This window comes from Paroedura picta, chromosome 13 (genome assembly GCF_049243985.1).
Source record: "Paroedura picta isolate Pp20150507F chromosome 13, Ppicta_v3.0, whole genome shotgun sequence".
NCBI classification, from domain to species: Eukaryota; Metazoa; Chordata; class Lepidosauria; order Squamata; family Gekkonidae; genus Paroedura; species Paroedura picta.
Window position 1 is genome coordinate 4,740,775 of NC_135381.1, and position 21,287 is coordinate 4,762,061.

General features: G+C 49.4%; 3 protein-coding genes across 6 annotated transcripts in view; 2 read left to right on the forward strand and 1 right to left on the reverse strand.

Annotated features, from left to right (window-relative positions):
- The window catches only part of GLT1D1 (glycosyltransferase 1 domain containing 1), a 34,513-nt gene extending 32,661 nt beyond the window's left edge, over positions 1-1,852 (forward strand). The window contains exon 12 of the mRNA XM_077307606.1: positions 680-1,852. Coding sequence (XP_077163721.1) covers positions 680-826 — 147 coding nt within the window. The 3' untranslated portion in view covers positions 827-1,852. The remainder of the gene's footprint in view (positions 1-679) is intronic.
- LOC143823215 (uncharacterized) overlaps positions 1-21,287 on the forward strand; it is a 575,613-nt gene that overhangs the window by 369,122 nt on the left and 185,204 nt on the right. The gene's annotated exons all lie outside the window — the stretch shown is intronic.
- The window catches only part of TMEM132D (transmembrane protein 132D), a 304,697-nt gene continuing 301,688 nt past the window's right edge, over positions 18,279-21,287 (reverse strand). For all 4 annotated transcript variants that reach the window (XM_077309304.1, XM_077309303.1, XM_077309306.1 and 1 more), the window contains one exon: positions 18,279-20,574. In XM_077309304.1, the coding sequence (XP_077165419.1) occupies positions 19,390-20,574 (1,185 nt within the window). In that variant the 3' untranslated portion in view covers positions 18,279-19,389. The remainder of the gene's footprint in view (positions 20,575-21,287) is intronic.

Here is a 21,287-nt window from a genome sequence, read left to right on the forward strand (position 1 = left end):
GAGGAGAAAAAAAATTAGCATTACCCTAGTCTTGGCGGAGCCCGAAATCTAATTTATGGAATCAACAGGATTAATTTGCCCACCTCCTCCTTTTCGAAATCCTAATTAAAACTGGTAGTTAATTAGGATAGAATGACGAATTTTCAAGAAAACTGAATAGGTGCCAAAGGAGGGCGCTGGAGGTCTGTAACATCAGAGCTCTCTCAGCCTCACCTCCCTCACAGGGTGTCTGTTGTGGGGAGCGAACAGGGAAGGAGATAGTAAGCCGCTTTGAGACTCCTTTGGGCAGTGAAAAGCAGGGTATAAAAACCAAAGAGCTCCTCTTTTTACAAGCAGAAAAACCCTCTCTTTTTATTTCTTTCTTTTGTGAGCTGCCTTGAGAAGATCCTGGAAGAGGCAGGCTATAAATGTTTTAAACAAACAAACAGCATGTTGTTGTTTTTTTTCTTTAAAGTCGCTTTATCTTTCCAGGATAAAATCAGAGTCCAGTAGCACCTTTAAGACCAACAAAGATTGAATCAAGGCGTGAGCTTTCGAGTGCAAGCACCCTTCGAGGGTGCTTGCACTCGAAAGCTCACGCCTTGATTAAATCTTTGTTGGTCTTAAAGGTGCTACTGGACTCTGATTTTATTGTGCTACTTCAGACCATCACGGCTACTCATTTGAATCTATCTTTCAGGAGTTCATCCATCTGTCCCTAAGTCTAATCGGGGACCCAGCTCTGCAGAGAGAGATCGTGGCCGAGGCCAAGGAGTACGTAACGCAGCACCATTCGTGGGATGGAGAAAGGAAAGCGTATCAAGACCTTGTGCTGAAACTCCTGTGAATCGCTTTGAATCAAAAACGGGCCTTGCGTGGACAGAGCCCACCAGAGACTCATTGGATTGTCATTATTGCTTTACAACTGCATCGTCCGTTCAAGGGATTGGCCATCCACTGAAGTTGAAACACACTAAGCCAGATGTGGCCGCACTGTGGCTCTCCAGATGTCCACGGACTCCGGTTCCCATGAGCCCCTGCTGGCAGGGACCTCTGGAGAGCCACAGTTTGGCCTCCCCTACACTAAAGCTACAGCCAAGAATGATTGGCCACAGAGGAAATTAATAGCTAATGATATTTATATATTCGCAATCACACACACACGTGTCTCTGTCCGTTGATTACTGTATTTCTACCTGATGAATCTGAATCTCGATACGTCATTATTATCAATATCGGGAGATAACGGCCAGTTTAAGAATGAACGTCATTAAAAGCCAAGGTGAGTTGGAGGTCCTGAACGTGGTCCTTTCCGTTATCCCTTCTTGGCAAGTTGGTTTTATTTATTTCATCATATCTATAAACGGCCGCTCCCGGCAGGCCGGCTTGCAGTGGCTAACATCTAAATCACAATACAAAACATAAAATAGCATAACATTTCCCTCATTGCCACCCCCACCCATATAATCCCCCTGGCTGCCAACGCCCGGTTAAGAAGGCATTACCCAAATGGGGGATCCTGGGGGACATTGCAGGAGGGGCCCAGGATGACCACTCCGCCTGGCCTCAACCAAGAATTTGGCAGAGGAGCTTCGTCTTTCAGGCCCTGCAGAACTGCATTAGTTCAGGCGGGGCCCGCAGCTCTTCCGGGAGCTCGTTCCACCAGGTGGGGGCCAGGGCCGAAAAGGGGATTTTCATTCTTTGCCAAAGGGAAGCTTTAAAATCGTTTGTATGCAGCTCTCGGTACATTCTGACTGGGCTGTGTTTGTGCTCGTCATCTTAATTCCTCCGTTCGATTGTATTGTTAAGCACATCATAAAAGGAATCTGTGTTTCCAAAAGGGAATTAAAGGGTGGCTGTTATGCCCACAAATCTCAAAGCAGTTGTGATTCTTTTCCCAGGAATACCTGTTCGTTCCTCTGCTCTGATACATGTATTAGATTCCTTCTTTTTTTCTTTAAGAGTTTGACTATGCAGAGAAGCGCCACGTCGAGCTGCTTAAAGAATAAAATAGTTTTTATTCCAGAAAAGAAACAATTTTGTGTAGAAGAGAGAGAGAGTTGTTAAGTGTTGCTTGGAGTTGTTCTACTGTTTTGGAGCTGGGTAGAAGTGGGTTCAGAGGATCATTAAGTTTCCCCTCGAGACAATCAGCACACCAGAGATCAATTCAAAGGTATCAGGAAGTTCTTGTTCTAACTATGCTAAATGCACACCTCTTCCGATGCGCCCTGCAGGGCACTCCTCATATTCCATTCAATACCGCACACTGTAGATCTCGCATAATCCAACAGGCCTGGCTAAGATAGACTCCAATGCTGTGCTACATCAGATACCAGCATATCTTTTTAGGTAACCAAAGAAAGCACAGCTTGCCAGAAAGTTTTATTTTTCCTTTGGGTGGTTCTGGAGATAGGATAGGGGGAGATCTTCTGGAAAGCAGAGCACTGTGTGAATGCAAAAACAAGCAAACAAAAAAAACCTAGTGATTTAGAACTGTGGGGAATAACCTGACCTTGATCATGAACTACCCCAAGAAGGGAGCTGAAATTTCGAAGCCTTAAGGCTCAATCCCTTGGGGAATACTAGTCAAATAGCTGCAAGATGGTCAAGTTCTCCTTGAAACGCTAGACGTCTCCCATCACCCCCACAATGAATGAGCCTGCAGTTTTTTCAGCCCTGCTCAATTAACATCTTCCCTTTCACTTCTGAACCCGGAGCGCTTGTCAATCGATCAGGGAGGTCCGGTTCCTTCCAGCGCCGGACTCCTTCACTCCTGACAGCCTGGACGGTTTGGCGGATTAATCGCCGCTCCTTTGGGGGATGCTGCTTCCAATTCGGAATTGACCGAGTGATTTAAAGTCTTAATGGATGGCTCAGCGTTCCCAAATTAATGACAACACCAGAAAGAAGTAGTTAAGTTTCCCCGTCTCAAGGAGACGGGCTCCTTTCTCTTCTTCAAACCGCTGGAATCGTCAGAAGAGGGAACGAAGAAAATCATCTTGTGGCTTTAAAACTTAAAATTCCCAAGGGATACTTTCCGTATTGATGTTACCTATGAAAAAAGCTAAGTGCCTGCTACAGCCCCTTTCAATTTATACAACACAGGCGTGGCCAAACTGTGGCTCTCCAGGTATCCAGGTGACTGATAGGTCTGTATCCTCCCCTTGTTGATTTCTGTAGGCCAGGCTTTCTCGGGGAGGGGGGGGGTTGTGAAACCCTGGGGTTTCTTGATGGCCCTGAAAGAGATTCCCCAATTGGGCAGGAGTTAATCATTAAAAATAAGACTTTAATTTTTTATAATATGGATCAGGTAATATGACCATATGTTTTTATGTTGACCCCCCTCCCAAAATATCCAGTGATGGGCCTGGAGAGGGGTGGAAAGGGGAAGGGGGGCCCTGATCATCAAAATTGTTGCTGGCCGGGACTCCTCGCACATGGTGGTGACTGAAGTCCGGAGAGGGAAGTACTCTGATTTTAACTTACTTGCATGGGGGGCGGGGGGTGGGGGGTGGAAAGAAGCAACAGAGCAGCTGATACCTGCCCCAGCTCAGCGGAGTGTACTGCTGGGCCGTTCCTGGTATTGGTGGTGGGGGGACCATGAAGGTTGATACCACATGTGGTCAGATTGTCTGGAGGTGTGGCCCTGTGACACCACTTCCAGGATTTCTCGAAGGCCAAAGGGGGGTCTCAACGGGGGGGGGGGGGGGGAAAGGCTGCAAAAGGCTGCTGTTGGTTTCCAGAGAATCCCATGGACTTCCTCAAACAAAGGGAAGGGACGTGTGTTTAAAAATACTCAACAGTTAGAACCCTGCCTCAGCTTAACTGCTGTACAATCATAAAGTAGCCATTGATTCGTTAAATGAGTTTCACCGAGCGAAGGCCATTTAGACTCCCAAACCCGAGAACGTACGGTGAGTCATTCCTTTCTGCCCGTCGTTTTAATTGGGGTCAATTTTCTTTTTTTAAGCATAGGCAATGGGGTTTATAACGCCTCTCCTTTACGGGGGAAATATATATAGCATACAAAGTAACACGGGTTAGAGCAGGGGTAGTCAAACTGCGGCCCTCCAGATGTCCATGGACTACAATTCCCAGGAGCCCCTGCCAGCGAATGCTGGCAGGGGCTCCTGGGAATTGTAGTCCATGGACATCTGGAGGGCCGCAGTTTGACTACCCCTGCGCTAGAGGGAAAGAGTTAAAATGTGGCGGTGAGCTCCCCATTTCTGATCCTAAATCCACAGGGAAATGCCATTCTGTGGCTCGCCTTCTGCTTCTCTGTTCCTCCCTTCCTTTTTGACATCCCACCAAACGATCTCCTTTAAACGGTTATCTCCGGGAGAAGTGGCATAAATCTTCTTCAACGCAAGTCCGGGGAAAACTTTAACCTCTCCTGATAGAGGCCACCTCTTTCATTAGTCGGATTTCATCGGATTTCGCCCGACACCCTTGCAAGGACAACAGGGTGTTGGGCCTCGGATGACTTCTGGCAGCAACTAGAATTCACAGCGCTAGACGGCAAGCCCTCAGACACGCGATAGCCCTCTTTAAGTATTTGAAAGGTTGTCACTTGGAGGAGGGCAGGATGCTGTTTCTGCTGGCTGCAGAGGAGAGGACACGCAGTAATGGGTTTAAACTTCAAGAACAATGATATAGGCTAGATATCAGGAAAAAGTTTTTCACAGTCAGAGTAGTTCAGCAGTGGAATAGGCTGCCTAAGGAGGTGGTGAGCTCCCCCTCACTGGCAGTCTTCAAGCAAAGGTTGGATACACACTTTTCTTGGCTGCTTTAGGATGCTTAGGGCTGATCCTGCGTTGAGCAGGGGCTTGGACTAGATGGCCTGTGTGGCCCTTTCCAACTCTATGATTCCCGGAGCCCCAAGGCTAGAATTGTTGTGTTATTTGGCCCTGAAAAGCAACAGCTGGGTGGAACAATGTGGATCAAGGCTGATCAAGGCATGTTAACACTTTCCTTCTGCACCATTTCCGAGATCGCAAATTGTTTTATCCAAGACTGCTTGTAGGGAAAAAGAAGGGCACTGTAAGGAGCCCTAGCGAATGTTTGTCCAGCCACTGGCACTGAGGGGGAGCTCAGCACCTCCGCCGGTAGCCCCAGTCCACTCCTGAAATACTCGTACTGTGAAAAGAAATGAAATCCTAGTATCCAGCTGGTATCTTTCCATCCATAATTTAAACCCCTCTTTATTACAAGGTTGATCCTGTGCTGCCAACATGAGCAGCTCCTTGCCCTCTTCTAAAAGACAGCCTTTGGAATACTTAAGAGATGGCAATGTGCATGGAGGGACTTGGTGGCAGAAGCGTTTGGAGCAGGGGGAGTCAAACTGCAGCCCTCCAGATGTCCATGGACTACAATTCCCAGGAGCCCCTGCCAGCGAACGTTGGCAGGGGCTCCTGGGAATTGTAGTCCATGGACATCTGGAGGGCCGCAGTTTGACTACCCCTGGTTTGGAGCATTGGCCCTGTGAAATGTAAATACAATATTATAGTGAGGGTTATGGATTGCTAAGAGCATTTCTCTCCTCCGTTTTTTTACGGGTGCAGTTTTACTTATTGGAGAGTGTCGGATTTCAGGAGTGGCCAAACCGTGGCTCTCCCAACCTCCGTGGACTACAATTCCCATGAGACCCTGCCAATACATGCTGAGAGATGGCAATGCCAATTTTGCAATGGCGAAAAAAAAATGCTTCCATCACCTTTTCCTGCTGCAGACCCCCCCTCCTGTTATTCACTGGGGTCTCCTCTCCCCGGGGAACAGAATTTCATGGAGGTCAGTGGATTCTAGAGAGCGAGCAGAGGCCTGGAGGTTCCAGTCTGCCACTGGATAAATGCATCCAATATTTTTTTTTGAAGGAAGGTTCTACTTAACTAATACAGAAACTATTTATTAGTAGACCTAATTCTACGTGTGAAAAGGTAATCTAATCAAAATATCTGGATGGAGAGGGATGTGGGGGGCATATTGCAGGCTTGAAGGATGGGGAAGAGAAGGAGGAAGCAGGAAACAGGAACGTAGCCCTTTAGGGACAAGTCAGTGAGATCAGATCTATCTCACTAGCTCTATGGGTAAAGAGAATTCCTGTTTGCAGGTAGAGGCAAAGAGGCATCGCTTTGGAGAGAGTCCTTTCTAACAAAGCAGACCATTAAATATTTTGCCTCTCACGGTTTTTCATATTTTTCGACCTCGAGGTTGGCAACCCTGTTTGTAGGGCAGCCGTTCAGCTGCTGCAGAAGAGAAAAGGGCTTCTCGGTTCTCCCCCCCCCCCCATGCTATTCCACTGGTTAAGACCTTTACCCTCAGAGAAACGTCAATGCCAAGCCCTTAACAATGAAAATAAAGCCGGGTGTCGCACTAGCGTGAAACGCCGAGGAGGAATCGGCCTTCAACTGAAGAACGCAAACAGTTACGGTCGTGGGCGAGCTCATTGCAGCGAGGAAACATGCGTAGACCGATTCAAAACATGTCATTTCCTAGCCACATCATGCCTGGGATCAAAAGCTGATGGTCGCAGCCACAACTTTGCCCCCCTCCTTTATCTCCTTTTCCTCCTTTGGATGATCCAACCCACAAAAGAAAGATTAATGGAATCTTCAGAGGCTGACAAACTACTTAGCGCATAAATATGTCATTCGAAATAATTTACTCACATGCAGCTCAGGGCTGGCGTGGGAAGACTCTTGGGAAGCCTGGGGACGCTGGCATTTCCCCTATGCGCGCGCATGATGTCAAGGCTGAAATCCCCTTTGGTTCTTGCACATTGGCTTGTGCCTCTGGCCACATTCAAGCTGCAAACAGAAGAGCTGATTTTATACCCCGCTTTTCATTACCCAAAGGAGTCCCTGAGCGGCTTCCAAACACCTTTCCCTTCTCCTCCACACAACAGACCCCCTTGTGAGGAGAGCTCTAAGAGAACTGCTGTGAGAAGAATTCAAAGAGAACTGTGACTAGCCCAAGGTGGCACAGCTGGTTGCATGTGGAGGAGCAGGGAATCAAACACGGCTCTCTGGCACTACGGCTCTCCAACTACTCTTCCCCACTACAACACACAGGGAAGGAAAGGGAAACCCAGCCGAGATACCGCACACGTGTCCAGATGTTTCTACGGCAACATCCCTTCTTGTGCCAGGTTTGTTGTAAACTGCCTTGAGCCCTATTGGGAGGTTCCCCCAGAATTACAGGTGCTCTCCAGACTCCCATGGAGAAGATGGCTGCTTTGGAGGGTTCTTATCCTATGGCTTTGGTGTCCTTTGACCCTGAGTAAACTGGGCTTTCTGATCCAGGACTACCTGGGTGGAGGGTATTGTCCATTTCTTGGATTTTTGCCTTGGGTTTTTGGATTTCATAAGCCACTTTGCCTCCCCGTTAGGTAGAAATGTACAGAAACAAACTCACCACCTTGAGACCCACCCCAGTGAACGGAACCAGAACGGAACCAGATGCTCGGCAGCCTCTTAGCCATGTCTGACTTCCTGAGCAGGAGCCAAGCACTGTCTCCTGTCCTGAGCATTCCCTTGGCTGTGCCCTGGATCCCTTCCACACCCTGGATTTCGCGAGCTCCACACAGGCCGTCTCTGGCTGCTCTCGACCCTCTCTGAACTCCGAGGGGTGCAGAAGTGTGATTTACAGCTCTGATGAGCAACAGGCCCCGATGAACCCGTGCTCTGGCTGGCTCAGCGAGCAGAACGGCCCTGTCCTGGAGGGCTGGTTATCCTCCACTTCCCTCCGCCTGCTTCATGCTCCGCCGACAAAACCGACCCAGCAAGCCGAAAGCCATGAGGTCGCACTGCCATTTAGTTCTGGGACAGTGTATAGAGGTCCGTGGAAGCCCATAGCCAAAGCCCATAGCCAAAGCATCTCCATGGTTAGAAAAGGGCAGAAACTAGCACTGAACACAGACAGATCTGAAGTCTGCATAACTGAGCAGAATATCAAGGGTGTCCTGCAGAGGGCGTCAGAGGAGAGGTATATTTCGCATAGATTGGAGAGGGACTTCCTGGTTATTTTCAAATGGCCAATTTTCAAAGAAAACACTGTCCTGATTGGAAGAGAAGGAAAGCCCTGAGAGAACTATGACTGAAGAAGAAGAGTTGGTTCTGGCTCTTTTCTCGACTCGAAGGAGTCTCAAAGCAGTTTCCAATCACCTTCCCTTTCCTCTCCCCACAACAGACACCCTGTGAGGTGGGTGAGGCTGAGAGAGCCCTGATATTCCTGCTCGGCCAGAACAGTTTTATCAGCGCTGTGGCAAGCCCAAGATCACCCACTGGCTGCATGTGGGGGAGCGGGGAATCAAACCTGGCTCACCAGATTAGAAGCTGCGGCTCTTACCACTATGCGAGCTGGCTCCACTGGGGTGGCCTAAAGTCAGCTGTGACTCGACAGCAAAAAAACAACAAAAGAAGAAGAACTGTGGGGCAGGGGGGGCGGGGAAGGTTCCCGCCTCACAAAGTTCCTTCGCCCTAATTATCAAAGCCAGAATCAATTATGCAAAATAGTACTCAAGCTTCCCTGTAGACTAAATTAGTTAGAACACGTCAAAATAATGCTGATCTTCCGTGGTCTGCGTTTATGACACATCCAAACACACTGGTATTTGTACCACTTTGTACCATTTATATGCAACTGATGATGAAGAAAATAGTATGAACATAAGAAGAGCCCTGCTGGATCAAATCAGTGGTCCATCAAGTAAAGTATCTTGCCTCACACAGTGGCCAACCAGTTCCTCTGGAAGGCCAACAACACAGCAGAGAGGCTGAGGCCTTCCCCTGATAAGGACACCAGAAGAGCCCTGCTGGGTCAGACCAGTGAGGATCCATCTAGTCCAGCCTCCCATCTCACACAGTTGCCAGCCAGCTCATCTGGACGGCCAACAACAAGGCATAGAGGCCGAGGCCTTCCCTCGATGCGGCCTCTTGGCTCTGGGATTCAAAGTCTTAGTGCCTCTGACTGTGGAGGTTCCCTTTAGTCTGGCTAGGAAGCACTGAGAGATTTGTTCTCCACGACGAATCCCCTTTTCATAAGAACTATAGAAAAATGTGTTCCTGTTAAAAGGGGGGGGGGGAGATTTTGCACAAGGAAAGGGAAACAGGTTAGAAATGAAAAGACTCCCCAAGTTTCATTTCTCCTGAGGAAGAAACTAAACAAAAAAGGGATACTCGAACCGGACAGCTTGGAACAGGGATCCTTCTGTTGCCACGTTCCATGGCCAGATCTCCTGGAGTTGGCAACCCAAAGACCAGAGGGTGGGGCCATAGGCCCAAGAGTCGCATCTCCTGCCAGCAATTTTGCTTCCCCCCTCCGCCAGCGCCCCTCCTGTTCCCCTCTCCCCCTCTGCCATTTGAGAGAAAGAGAGCGGGCAAAACCCTCCAAGGGGGAAATCACTCCTGACGGACTCTTAAGAAGGCAAGCTGCTGTGAAAGGCTACCCTCCAACGAAATAAAAAGGGGAAGCTTGACCCAGCAGGCTCCTTGTGGGAATGCAGCCTCATGAATCAAGGTGTGGGGCTTGGGAAGGAGCTGGTGGTGCAAAGAGAGGGGCGAACATAACCCAAACAGACCAGTAACAATGCAGCCCTGGCTGGATTTACAACCACTGCAATATTTCAGCCGATGCTCTCTCTCTCTCTCTTCCACAGGAGGTATCCATCCGCAAAGCAATTAGAATGAAAAAAACCTGAGACGACGCACTGCCTTTTGGCGTGGCATGCTTGTGCTGGAATTTATCCCCCTGCAAGAGTCCAGGAAGGGGGGGGGGGGTCGCTGCTTTGGGATGCCGCTGTGCGTCCTGGTTAAGAGCAGCGGCTTCTAACCTGGCCAGCAGGGGTGGATTCCCCGGTCTTCCACATGCAGCCAGCTGGGTGACCTTGGACTAGTCGCAGTCCTGATAGAGCTGTTCTGACCGAGCAGTGATATCAGGGCTCTCTCAGCCTGTGGGTGGGCAGGTAGTTGTGCGTTTCCTGCATTCTGCAGGGGGTTGGACTAGATGACTCTGGAGGTCCCTTCCAACTCTGTGAGTCTACGAAAGAGAGGGATAAAAATGTCGTAAATCCATAAGCATGGTTCCAGCGTCTCTGTAGAGCCATCTGCATCCTGAGTTCGAGTCCGCATACCCAAGCGACCCTCTCTCTCTTCCATGCTGGCAGTTCCTGCCTGGCCTAGGATTTAATCGCTGGAGATATTTAAACCTTGCCGTGAACTGACGGGTTTGCAAATGAGGGAGTTTTGTGCTGATGGGTCCCCCTCCCCTTCTTTTTTTAGGTGATGGGAAGCCACCCAGGATCAATAAATCAAACCGAATCCCCCTTCCTGCCTCCCTTTCAATAGGGAAGTCGGAGGGTTGTTTATGATGGTTATTACATTATCTGTGCCAGCCAGGGAGAGGCGAGGAAGAGGAAAAAAAGGGGGGGGGGAGAGGCGGGGAAACGACAGGATGTTCCAAAAGGAAATTTAATGAAGTGGTTCCAAATATTGTATCAAAATAAATGAAGGGAATAATGAAAGAGCCCGTCCCTGGTTCTCTTTTGACAACAATCACCGTCACGGAAGGTGGAGGGAGACAGATGCTTGCGAAGGTGCCACATGGCAGAACGAGGAATAATGGCACTGTCGAATGCCTCTGGATTTCGGTTAGGTCATCCTTCAGTTCCGGGAAGGACGATGGAGACGGAGAGGAGAAGGTGGTGGGGACGGCAGAGATGCCCTTGACCCTTCTAATCTCGTCTTTGGTGCCAAAGGAAAGGCTGGTCTGTTAGGCCTATCAACCAATGAAATCATTGACGATGCACTATTTGCCTGCTTTTAAACCCATTAATCCGGGAGTTTCCAGTTGTGTTTCGACAGTGTCTCGGGGAGGTCACACGATGGTGTTGAAGCCCCCCCCTTGAAACACAGTTTGGCCCACAGCGTCACCCAGCAACGGGGAGTGTCCCAACGCGTAGGGTCAACATTGAGCAGTGGGCCCAAAGCTCAGGGCTGGCCACTCCACTTGAAAGTGGTATAGTCCCTTCTGCCATGAGAGGACTCAGCCACGTCATCCTATATGTGTGAAACAGGCTGTACCAAGGCCTTCTTGCCAGTGTGGCTAAGAGCAGTGGCTTCTAATCTGGCAAGCCGGGTTAGATTCCCCGCTCCTCCATGTGCAGCCAGCTGGGTGACCCTGGGCTAGTCACAGTCCTATCAGAGCTCTCTCTGCCTCACCTACTTTATAGGATGTGTGTTGCAAGGACAGGAAGGGGATTGTAAGCCGCTTGGAGGCTCCTTCAGGTATAAAACCCAACTATTTTCCTTTTTCTTCACCTGTATCTCAGGGGCAACATTTTAGTCCTGATCCACTGATGCAAAATTTAATCTGGACCCAGCCCCTGGATCCAGCCTTAACTAGGGTCTCCTGCTCTGGGTTGGGAAAGACCTGGATTCTTTGGGGGTGGAGCCAGGAGTGGGTGGGATTTGGGGCCGGGAGTCTAATGCTGGGGGGTCCACCCCTTGAAACAGCCAAGTTCACTTAAATCTATTTTAGGAATATTTATTACCAGTATATTAATTTGCTGCCTGGTTAATGCTAAAATAGCCTTCTGTGTTGTTATTTTTAATCATCCTTGTGTTTTAAGTAACTCCTGCTTTGCGTAAGATCCTCATTCCCTTTCAGGGTCCCTTGGGGACAGAAGAAGGCTCTCTTAATGAATAAGTTGCCTTCCATTTCCTCCGCTCTCACCCCGTCTGTTTTGCCAGCAGCTCCCTCCAGGGTATTTCCTCTCGATCTCGCTAAGAACCTTAGCAAAGCATTCCTGCAAATTCAGAAAAGGGGATTTCCGACAAGCATTAGGAAAATTAAACTTCTCGAGAGCTCTCTCAATCCGGCAAGCTGCTGGGAGCTTTTTTGAAGTGCGGTAAGTGAAAATGTAGGGAGGGGAGGGGGGAAAGGGGGCCAAGGAGATCAGGATGTGAGCAAAGAGCAGCAGTGAGCAAAAAAATTGAAGAATCGGGGTCAAAACATGGGGCATGATAAATCCAGCTCCTTTGGTTGCAATGGGTCCGAGTTAGGATTTGTCACTTCCAGACGTTGCTCAGGTTTCGAGGGAGGTCCCTTTAGGGAACCGGTTTTGCTATGGGCTTAAAAAGTGGAAAAGCCCCAAACCCCTTTGTGGTTGCAGATTGGGTAGGGGGGCTGAGATCTGGTCAGTCAGCTCTCTGCAATGGGGAATTTAATTGGTGGATACTTTAAAGTGGCTTTTTGTATACATAGGAAGGGAGCCTAACTAGGGCAGATGGGTGTGTGTATGTGTGTACAAAACAATGCCAGGGAAAGAAAGAGAATTAAGAGTTGTCAATTTCCAGGTGAGGCCTGGAGATATCCTGGAATTAGGGATCCCAGCCTGCACGGACCAAGGAATCTCCCAGAATTAGAATTCATCTCCAGATTACGGACATCAATTCCCCAGGAGAAAATGACTACTTTTGTACTCTAGGGCAGGGGTAGTCAACCTGTGGTCCTCCAGGTGTTCATGAACTACAATTCCCATGAGAACTGTAGTTCACGAACATCTGGAGGACCACAGGTTGACTACCCCCCGCTCTAGGGAATTGTGCCCCATGGAGGTTCCTGTCCTCCCCAGGCTCCAGCCCCATAATACCAGGATTTTCCCAAATTGGAGCTGGCAATCCTAGTCCCCCCTCACCCCAAGTTCTATCAGGGCCCTGCTAGCGGACCGTTCAGACAGTCAAGAGTTGGTTTTTGTACCCTGCTTTTTACTACCTGAAAGAGTCTAAAAGAGGCTTCCAATTACCTTCTCTCCCTCTCCCCACATTAGACACCCAGCGAGGTAGGTGAGTCTGAGAGAGCTCTGGGAGAACTGGGTCTCCACCAAGGTCACCCAGCCTATGGAGGACTGGAAGGTCAAACTCAGTTCTCCAGATGAGCAGTCACCACTCTTAACTGAAAGGACAGGGGAAGATTAAAACCCTTCCTCCCCCTGAAGCCAGGTAGCCGCTGAATCCAAATCTCTCCGTCCCAGAAGGGCCCGAGAGAGTCGTATCACAGCAGGCCTCCCGCCATCCAAAAGCAATTCTTTTTGCCACCGGCCAAAAGAAGCTACCTATTTAGCTCCTTGATGAGAAACTGTCAGGGATGACATCGAAAGGGAACGCCCCTCTTGAGTCCCATTGTGTGTGTGCGTGGGGGGGGGGGGGTTTGAGGAACACTCGGTGTTAATCCAATGATTGTGACATCAATAGAGGGCCTCCCCCCTCCTCCGTAATGAAAAGCAACAAAAGAGAAAACATTCTTGAATGGAATCATGGCGGCCCCCTGCCTTTGGCTCAAAAGAACGGGGAGAAAAGAGGGCCGGGACGACCTTGGGAGGATGATGGGCAGGACAGGAGAGATGCCAAACGCTAAGAGGAAAGGTATTGATTAGCCCCGAACGGATGAGGAACAGCAGCTGGTTGGAAGGGCTGATTAATAGGAGTGGAGAAAGCCAGGAGTTTGGCAAGAAGAGAAGGGTGGGCTGCCGTCACACCTGCTGGTGGAAGCGGAGGAACGACAGGGGCATTCCCTATGGGGTGTGCATGTGGGAGGGGCTGGGCAATCTCTGACCTCTCTTCTTCCATCATCGCCTGCCTCCTGATTTCGCTCTTCGAGGAGGGCTGGCCGCAGCATTTGGAAGGCTTTGGGTAAGGCCCGGAAACAGTGACGCATCTAGGGGGTGGCAAGCAGGGCGCATAGAATCATAGACTCATAGAGTTGGAAGGGACCTCCTAGGTCATCTAGTCCAACCCCCTGCACCTTGCATGCCCAGGGAAATGCCGATCACCACGTTGAGTTCAGGAAGTGAATTTCTTCCAGCTCAGACTGGCCACCAATTCTGGTTTGGGGTGGGTGGGGGCATCATCTGGGCATGGAACCCTCCTAAGGCCGGCCGGCCAAGAAGGTTCAGAGGACAGGAGCGTATGGGAGTGGAGAAGGTGCGTCATTTTGCCTGATGGCTGGGCCAGCCTCAGTTACAAAAAGATGTTGTTAAGCAGGGGTAGTCAACCTGTGGTCCTCCAGATGTCCATGGACTCCAATCCCCATGATCCCCTGCCAGCAAATGCTGGCAGGGGCTCATGGGAATTGGAGTCCATGGACATCTGGAGGACCACAGGTTGACTACCCCTGTTGTTAAGCTTATGCCCAGGAAATCTCCCACCGCAAGCGAATAGCTTCGTTTTCTATGCAACGACGGCAGCTAGACTGGTGTCGGGCCAAAACTGGAAATGATCAGAGACACCAGTTCTGTCGTCACGGTTTGACAAAATGGATGAACTGTCAAAAATGGCGAAACTTACCTGCATCGCCAGCAGAAAACCACCGGAAGTCTCTCAAGAGCAATGGCACTTTTACGTGGATTATCTTGCCAAATAAATGCTCTCTCTCTATTTATCTATCACCTCCCTCCCTCCCTCCCTCCCTCCATCTATCTATGGATAGGCATCCTGCCTTCTCAGTTGGGTCCTTCTGTTTCCGAATCCTACAGGCCTCTCCCCCCCCCCCCCCCAGGTCCCTCTTTGCAGTGCCGACCGGACCAGTTCCGAATGCTGGCTTCATTTGCCTCCTGCCCATTACCTAAACGAGGTGTGAAAAGGGTTTTCTGCAATTACTTACCGCAGTGTGTGAAGTACATTCGTCTTCGTAGACGCTTTGATGCGAAAAATCACTCTTCCCCCGAAACTGAAGCACTGGCTGCCTTGAAGTTCGTTTTCCAGATCAATGCAGATTATTATTAACTCGCAATTATTATTCTCTCTCCCCCCCCCCCAGCCAAAAAAGGAGCAGACTGCTGGCAGTTAGGCAGCCTGGTGAAGGGGAGGGGCAAATTCCAGCATTTGGAAATCCTTTATGTTCTTCTGCCTCCCTGAGCACACCATGTCCTGCATAGTGCAGGGGGTTGGACTAGATGACCCATGAGGTCCCTTCTATGATTCTATGAAATAACTGATGTTGGGTAGGATGCTATTTTGGGTAGGATGCTATTGCTAAGGATAGTCACAGCAGGGAATACCAAAGGTATATATAACAGAAAGCCTTGCAGGAAGAAAACAAGCAAGCCGTGGCTTTTGGGGAAACTCTATGGTCAAAAATTGGCCTCAAACCATAGAGTTTTGGCCAAAACCTAGGTCAGGATTTCTCACGCAGGGTTTCATGAAACCCTGGGGTTTCTTGACGGCCCTGGAAGGGTTTCCTAAATGGGCGGGAGTTAATTTGTTTCATTTCTTTTTAAAAATTTGTTAAACATTTATCGGGTGCTACGACCATATATGGTCAGGTCAGCCCCGCTTTGGATGGCCAATGATGGGTCTGGAGGGTGGGAAGGGGAGGGGCCTGGGTGGGCGTGTCCACAGCTCTGCCTCCCAACCATACTCTGCATGATCATGCCACTTCTGGGGTTATCGAAGCCAGAAGAATATATAAAGGTCGTAAAATGCTGCCCTAGAGCGTCGCCTTTGAGGACCCCAGACTTCTGGGTGATGGTGACAGGGAAGGACATTCCTCCTGGTCCCCGTGAGTACAGAAGGGACGGAGTGCAGAGGGGAGATCCGGGGGGATCACAGCAAAAGCAGCTGTTTTTTTTTGAGAGGGGGGGGGAGGAATTCACCCAACTTTCTGATACCTTCAAAGTGTGTGTGGGGGGGGGAGCAGCACCAGAGCAGGGGGTCCCCCAGCCCCAGTGGGGTCTGGCATCCCTAGGTAAGTCCCTGTCTTTCCACTAAACCTCTGAGCACTGGCGGGATCCATGTGCTTGCTTGCTGCCGTTCCCTTCTGTGTTTCTATGCCATGCTGTTCTGCTCAATTTTCCACGCTGCTCCTGCTTAAAGCTGGCCTGAATAAAGTCGCTGCTTCCACTTCCTGCTGTTTGAAAGAGAATTGCTGCTTCCATGCTCCCAGGGCTGCAATGCTTTAATGTAGGTTAGGCTGTTTGGAGACAAACTAAGACGCACATTTTTTAAAAGTCTCCTTTTGTGTGTGCCGGGCTTCGATTTAAAAATTCTGAATTCAAATAGGGAGAGAATCCTTGTTAGACCCGAGGATTTAAGAAACCTTACAAAAATCTAGGGATCTGGGGGCTGGATCCATTCTTCCCCCTAAAGTGCTTGCTCAGAGTTTGGATGCAAAAGATCTCCCCTTGCAGATCCCCTTAACCTGATGGATTGAAGGCTATGGGTGGACAGGGCATGAAGAGACGAGTTCAAATTCTGACTCCGCCATGGAGCTCCTTGTGCGTCTTTGGACAGGTCTATTTGTCTGTGGGCCTAACCTCCATCACAGAGTGGTTGTGGGGATAAAATGGACGGTGGCCCGTTTCGTGTGCTTTTTGCGTACTCTCTCAAGTATTACTGGCCTTCTAAATCAATATAAGTTAATGTACTTAGTATAATGTAACTCAGTTTAGGCATTATCAGGAAATTATGGCTGAGACAACCATGGATTTCTGGTGTGCTCTTTCTGGGATAAGATAGGCAGGAGAGACGGGACTACAGTTGCCCTCACAGTGTAGCTTTACCTATTTAGTGTGCAGTTGCTGTTTGGGATTGTAGCAAGCAGCAACAGACCTTTTGTTCTCTGCTTTTAGGGTGGCATAAAAGGTAAAGGTAAAGGTATCCCCTGTGCAAGCACCAGGTCATGTCTGACCCTTGGAGTGACGTCCTCCAGCATTTTCTTGGCAGACTCAATATGGGGTGGTTTGCCAGTTCCTTCCCCAGTCATTACCGTTTACCCCCCCAGCAGCAAGCTGGGTACTCGTTTTACCGACCTCGGAAGGATGAAAGGCTGAGTCAACCTTGAGCCGGCTGCTGGGATCGAACTCCCAGCCTCATGGGCCGAGCTTTCAGACTGCATGTCTGCTGCCTTAACACTCTGCACCACAAGAGGCTCTCTAGGGTGGCATAGGCTTCCTTAAATTAGTGAGGGGGAGAGCTCCAGGAAAGGGTTAAAACTCCAAAGAAGTGCCCAAAGCAGAAACGAGGACAACTTAACCCACCAGAAAAGAGCAAGAGCAAAAACATCTAAATTGCCACCTAGAGGACTCCACAACTCTGATCTGAATAGCCCAGACTAACCTGATCTTGTCAGATCTTGGAAGCTAAGCAGGGTCGGTTGTGGTTAGTCCTTGGATGGGAGACCACGAAGGAAGGCCGGCAATGGCAGAACTGCCTCTGGTCACCATAAGTCAGGGGCAGCTTGACGCCACCACCAGCTGATACTTACCAGACTCTGGGAGCTAGCCTAACCAGGTCTACTCAGGTGTAAGCCCAGATTTAACCAATCTGCCTCCTCTCGAGAAAGTGCCCTCAGGATTCCTCTGTCTGATTGTTGCGTAAGGTAGATTCTCAAGGCGTGGTAGCGGAGGCTGAGACTTTTCGGAAACACCTAAGCCGTTGAATGCAAATTTTATTTACAGTCGGTAGGTTTATAAATATATATATATATATATATATCTTACATTCTTACAATCTACAATACATTCTAATTACAAACGTCATCGCTTGAGGCCTTGGTGAGGCAAGGAAGGGGTTCGAAGGATCCGGAAGAAGGGCTGGGGGAGATGCGGAGCGGTCGACTCCCGTGACAGGTTTCCCCCTGGAAAACAGCAGGAAGTGAGCTGGAAACATTTAAAAAGGACAATAAGGAAAGTGTTGGGGTTCTTTTAGCCCCTTAGCCCTCTGCCACTGGGCAGCTGCGTTTCTGAGGTCACAGAACAGAACCGTGAGATCGGAAATCCTGTGTCAGTTATAGCCATCTATCAAAATGGAAGATTTAATGGAAGAGGAACAGAAGAAATGTAAGTTAAGTAACCACCATTACATATCCCATTGTACAAGTGTCTAGCTGAGGTATGCAGGTGCACTAAGCCCCGCCCACCGGGAGGCGGGGTTTAGGCAGAACAGACAGAAACCCAAGCCAACAGCATGTATCCCTTCTGATGAACCTGTATCCATCCACTGGGCCAGGTAGAGAACTTCTGAGCATGGCAACATTTCCAACCTCTTTGAGGAAGTTTTGCTGGCCATGGGTGTGTGATCTCATTTCCAGGATTTCTTGGACTTCAAGGACAACATAGGCAGAGATCGACAGATAAAGGGCACTGAACAACCTCACCTGCTGATGGATGCTTGCCACGACCTATTGAAAACCAACTTCCTCTTGGAAAGGAACTCTCCGTGGCTACCCAACTGCTCTTTCATGCAAGGCAGAAATGAATTTCTCTCTGGTTTCAGATTTCCGCGAAACAATTTAATTTTTTTTTAAAAAAAAATTGAATTCAGATCTCTGGGACAATGCTGATTTTGGTATGCGTGTGATATAATTAAAAAGATACGGATGAGTATTAGACGCCCACATCACTTGTAACATTTGAAAGCCAAATTCCAGGTGAGACATCTGGATGTGTTTTTTTTTAATATCTGCGCCATAATTTCTGCCTTGGCATCACACTCGGTTTTGATATTTCCAAAGCACAGAATTAAGACTTGCTTCTAATGGAAGCAGGGAGAGCATGATGATATTGTGACTAAGGCAAGGAAATGTGGCCTTCATTCTAAAGGGCTGTGCTTCTCCTACATCTCACTGAGTACCCATCCCTCTGATGTCATCGTGTCTATTATGTGATCCCTGATTGGGTGAGATGACAATGTTAGACTAGTTTCTGGAATTTGCAGGTACAGATCCTCATTTTGCTATGAAGCTCACTGGGGGTGTCTCTCTCTCTCTCTCTCTCTCCCTCCCTCCCTCCCTCCCTCTCCACCAAATCACTGGATCCACCAAATCACTGTTTTCACAGGGAACATTAAAACTGGAGATCCTCCAACTCAGTCCTAATGTCCCTGGCCTTTCTGAGCCTTCCGAATGCTGAAATTTAGGGAAGTCAATGCTGCCGTCTCTGTATTTCTGGTTTTTGACCACCTTTTCCAGAAGTGCTTTCCTTCCCATGTTCTTTTCTTCATTTTGCTGCACGACCTTTAAAGTTCCACCCCTCCCTGTCCTCCTACCTGTACTTTGAATCACAGCAAGCTTGTCCTGAGAATTGAAACTGGCGTTAATTTTTGTAAATTGCACATTTTGTGTTGTCGCTCGCGGTTTTCTTAAACCGTTTCCCGGGCAATCTCAAAGCTAATTTTATGCGGGTTTTTTTTTTAATTCCCATTGAAAACGCCTTGCCTTAGAGGAATTCCCACACGCTATTGAATGCAAAGAGGAAGAGCTATTCCGGATTCGACCTGCTTTCCTCATCTCTGCGACAACCAAACCAGCCCCCACTGAGACGGTTCCCACCATTTCTTCACCCCGATACTCCCCAATTAATAAAGGCAGAAAGGTGAGTGGAGGGAACATCATACACCCCAAACGGTTCCTGGTGCAATGTTAGGCGTTTTCGTGTAACCTCTCCATATAGTTCCTGAGTTCTTTGCTCTCGCCCAGATCCATGTCCTGACAAACCCACTTGATATCGTCCTCGCTGCTGGTCAGGATGGAGTTGACGGTCGGGCACTCCCCGTCGGAAGAGATGGTGGTGAAGGTGGTGAACTTGACTCGTTTCCGCTTGGAGGTCGGCGAGGCGGTCGGCTCGCTCTTGTGTTCCTTCCCTTCTGGGAACGGAGCGGAGTCCGAGGAAAGGAAGACTTGCCCGTTGAGGCTCTTTTGGCAGTTGGCGTTGAGGAGGAATTTGCTCTCCTCCAAGTCCACGCCGCGGTCGATGGCTGTGATGCACTCCTCCGGCTGGGTGGGGAAGCCGAGGTGGTTCTCTAGCAGCTCTGTCCTGTTACTCAGCCCCACCCAGTCGTGAGAATGGCTCAGGCCCTCTTGTTCTTCGAAGGGAGCCTGCTTGTGCCTGTACTTCAAAGCAAAGGTGACGCAGTTGATAAGGAAGACGAGGATAGCCAGGCAGAAGACCCCTAACAAAGCGTACATGCCGATCTCCAAGTCACTCAGGCCCCGAGGGGTCTCCACAAGGTCATTCTCTTCCAAATCGCCATTGCTCCTTGGCAGTTCCACCTGCGCGGGGAAGCTGGTGAAGTCTATTGGGATATTTTGCATATGGCTGTCATCATCTAGAAGGCTTTCTCGGTCCTCTTTTTTGCTCAGGATGGACTTCTGGGTGGTGGCCCCTCTGGCTTCCTCATGGCCCATCGATGAGCTATAATATGGCCCCTCTTCCCGAGCTCTGTCCTTCAGGGTTGTCTTCTGGCGCCTGCCGCTGCTGTGGTTTTCCAGGTGCATGCCAGATCCGCTGCGCCGGCTCTCGCTGGTGTTGGCATTAGCATCGTTCTGCCCAAAGTTGACCTTGATACTTCCGTTCCCAACCACCATGACGCTCTTCCGTTTGGATTTCTGGCATGATTCACTGATCACCATCTCCACCCTCACCAGTGGGCCCTGACCTTCTGACTCTGCGACGATGAGGGGCCATTTGAACTTGGGGCTGGGGTGGACGGTGACCACCTTCTCATCCAGAGACGTTGCCACCAAGGAGAAGTCTTTGGGGTCGTACATGTCCAAGGGCATCACTGCCCCGTCGCTGAACTGGATCCAGCAACTAATAGCTGCTTCCTGGGATGGAAAACAGAAAAGGAATGAGAATTTAAGGAAATCATCCAAGAAGTGAACGGCATGCTATTATGCCAAGAACCTCTGCTTGTGCTCTCTGAGATAATCCTTGGATGAGATGAAGATTCCATGTCTCTTGCTCCATCCCTAAAGTGCAAATTGCAAGCTCCTAGAGCAGGGGTAGTCAAACTGTGGCCCTCCAGATGTCCATGGACTACAATTCCCATGAGCCCCTGCCAGAATTTGTAGTCCATGGACATCTGGAGGACCGCAGTTTGACAACCCCTGTCCTAGAGCCTCAATTTGCCTTTGGGAGCACACAGCGGGCACTTAACCCTTCAATGTCCACATGGGTTTGTTCACCAAAACCAGACCCCTACTTTGATATAAATCATTTAAAGGAACAAGCCATACCTACCACTGAGACATAGCTCCTCCTCCTGAGTCTGACCATTGGTCCATCTCAGTATTATTTGACAGGCAGTGCTCTCCAGGACGTCAGGCAGAGAACAGTTTCCCCCAGCATCTGCTGCCTGAGATCTCTCAGAGCTCTCTCCATCCCACCTCCTCACAGGGTGTGTTGTAGGGAGAAGAAGGGAAAGGTAGAGGGGAAAAAAGGTTTACCCTCCCCCTCCCAGCTCTTCTTCTTAGAAAATGATAGAGTCATACAGTTGGAATGGGCCATACAGGCCATCTAGACCAAGCCCCTGCTCAAC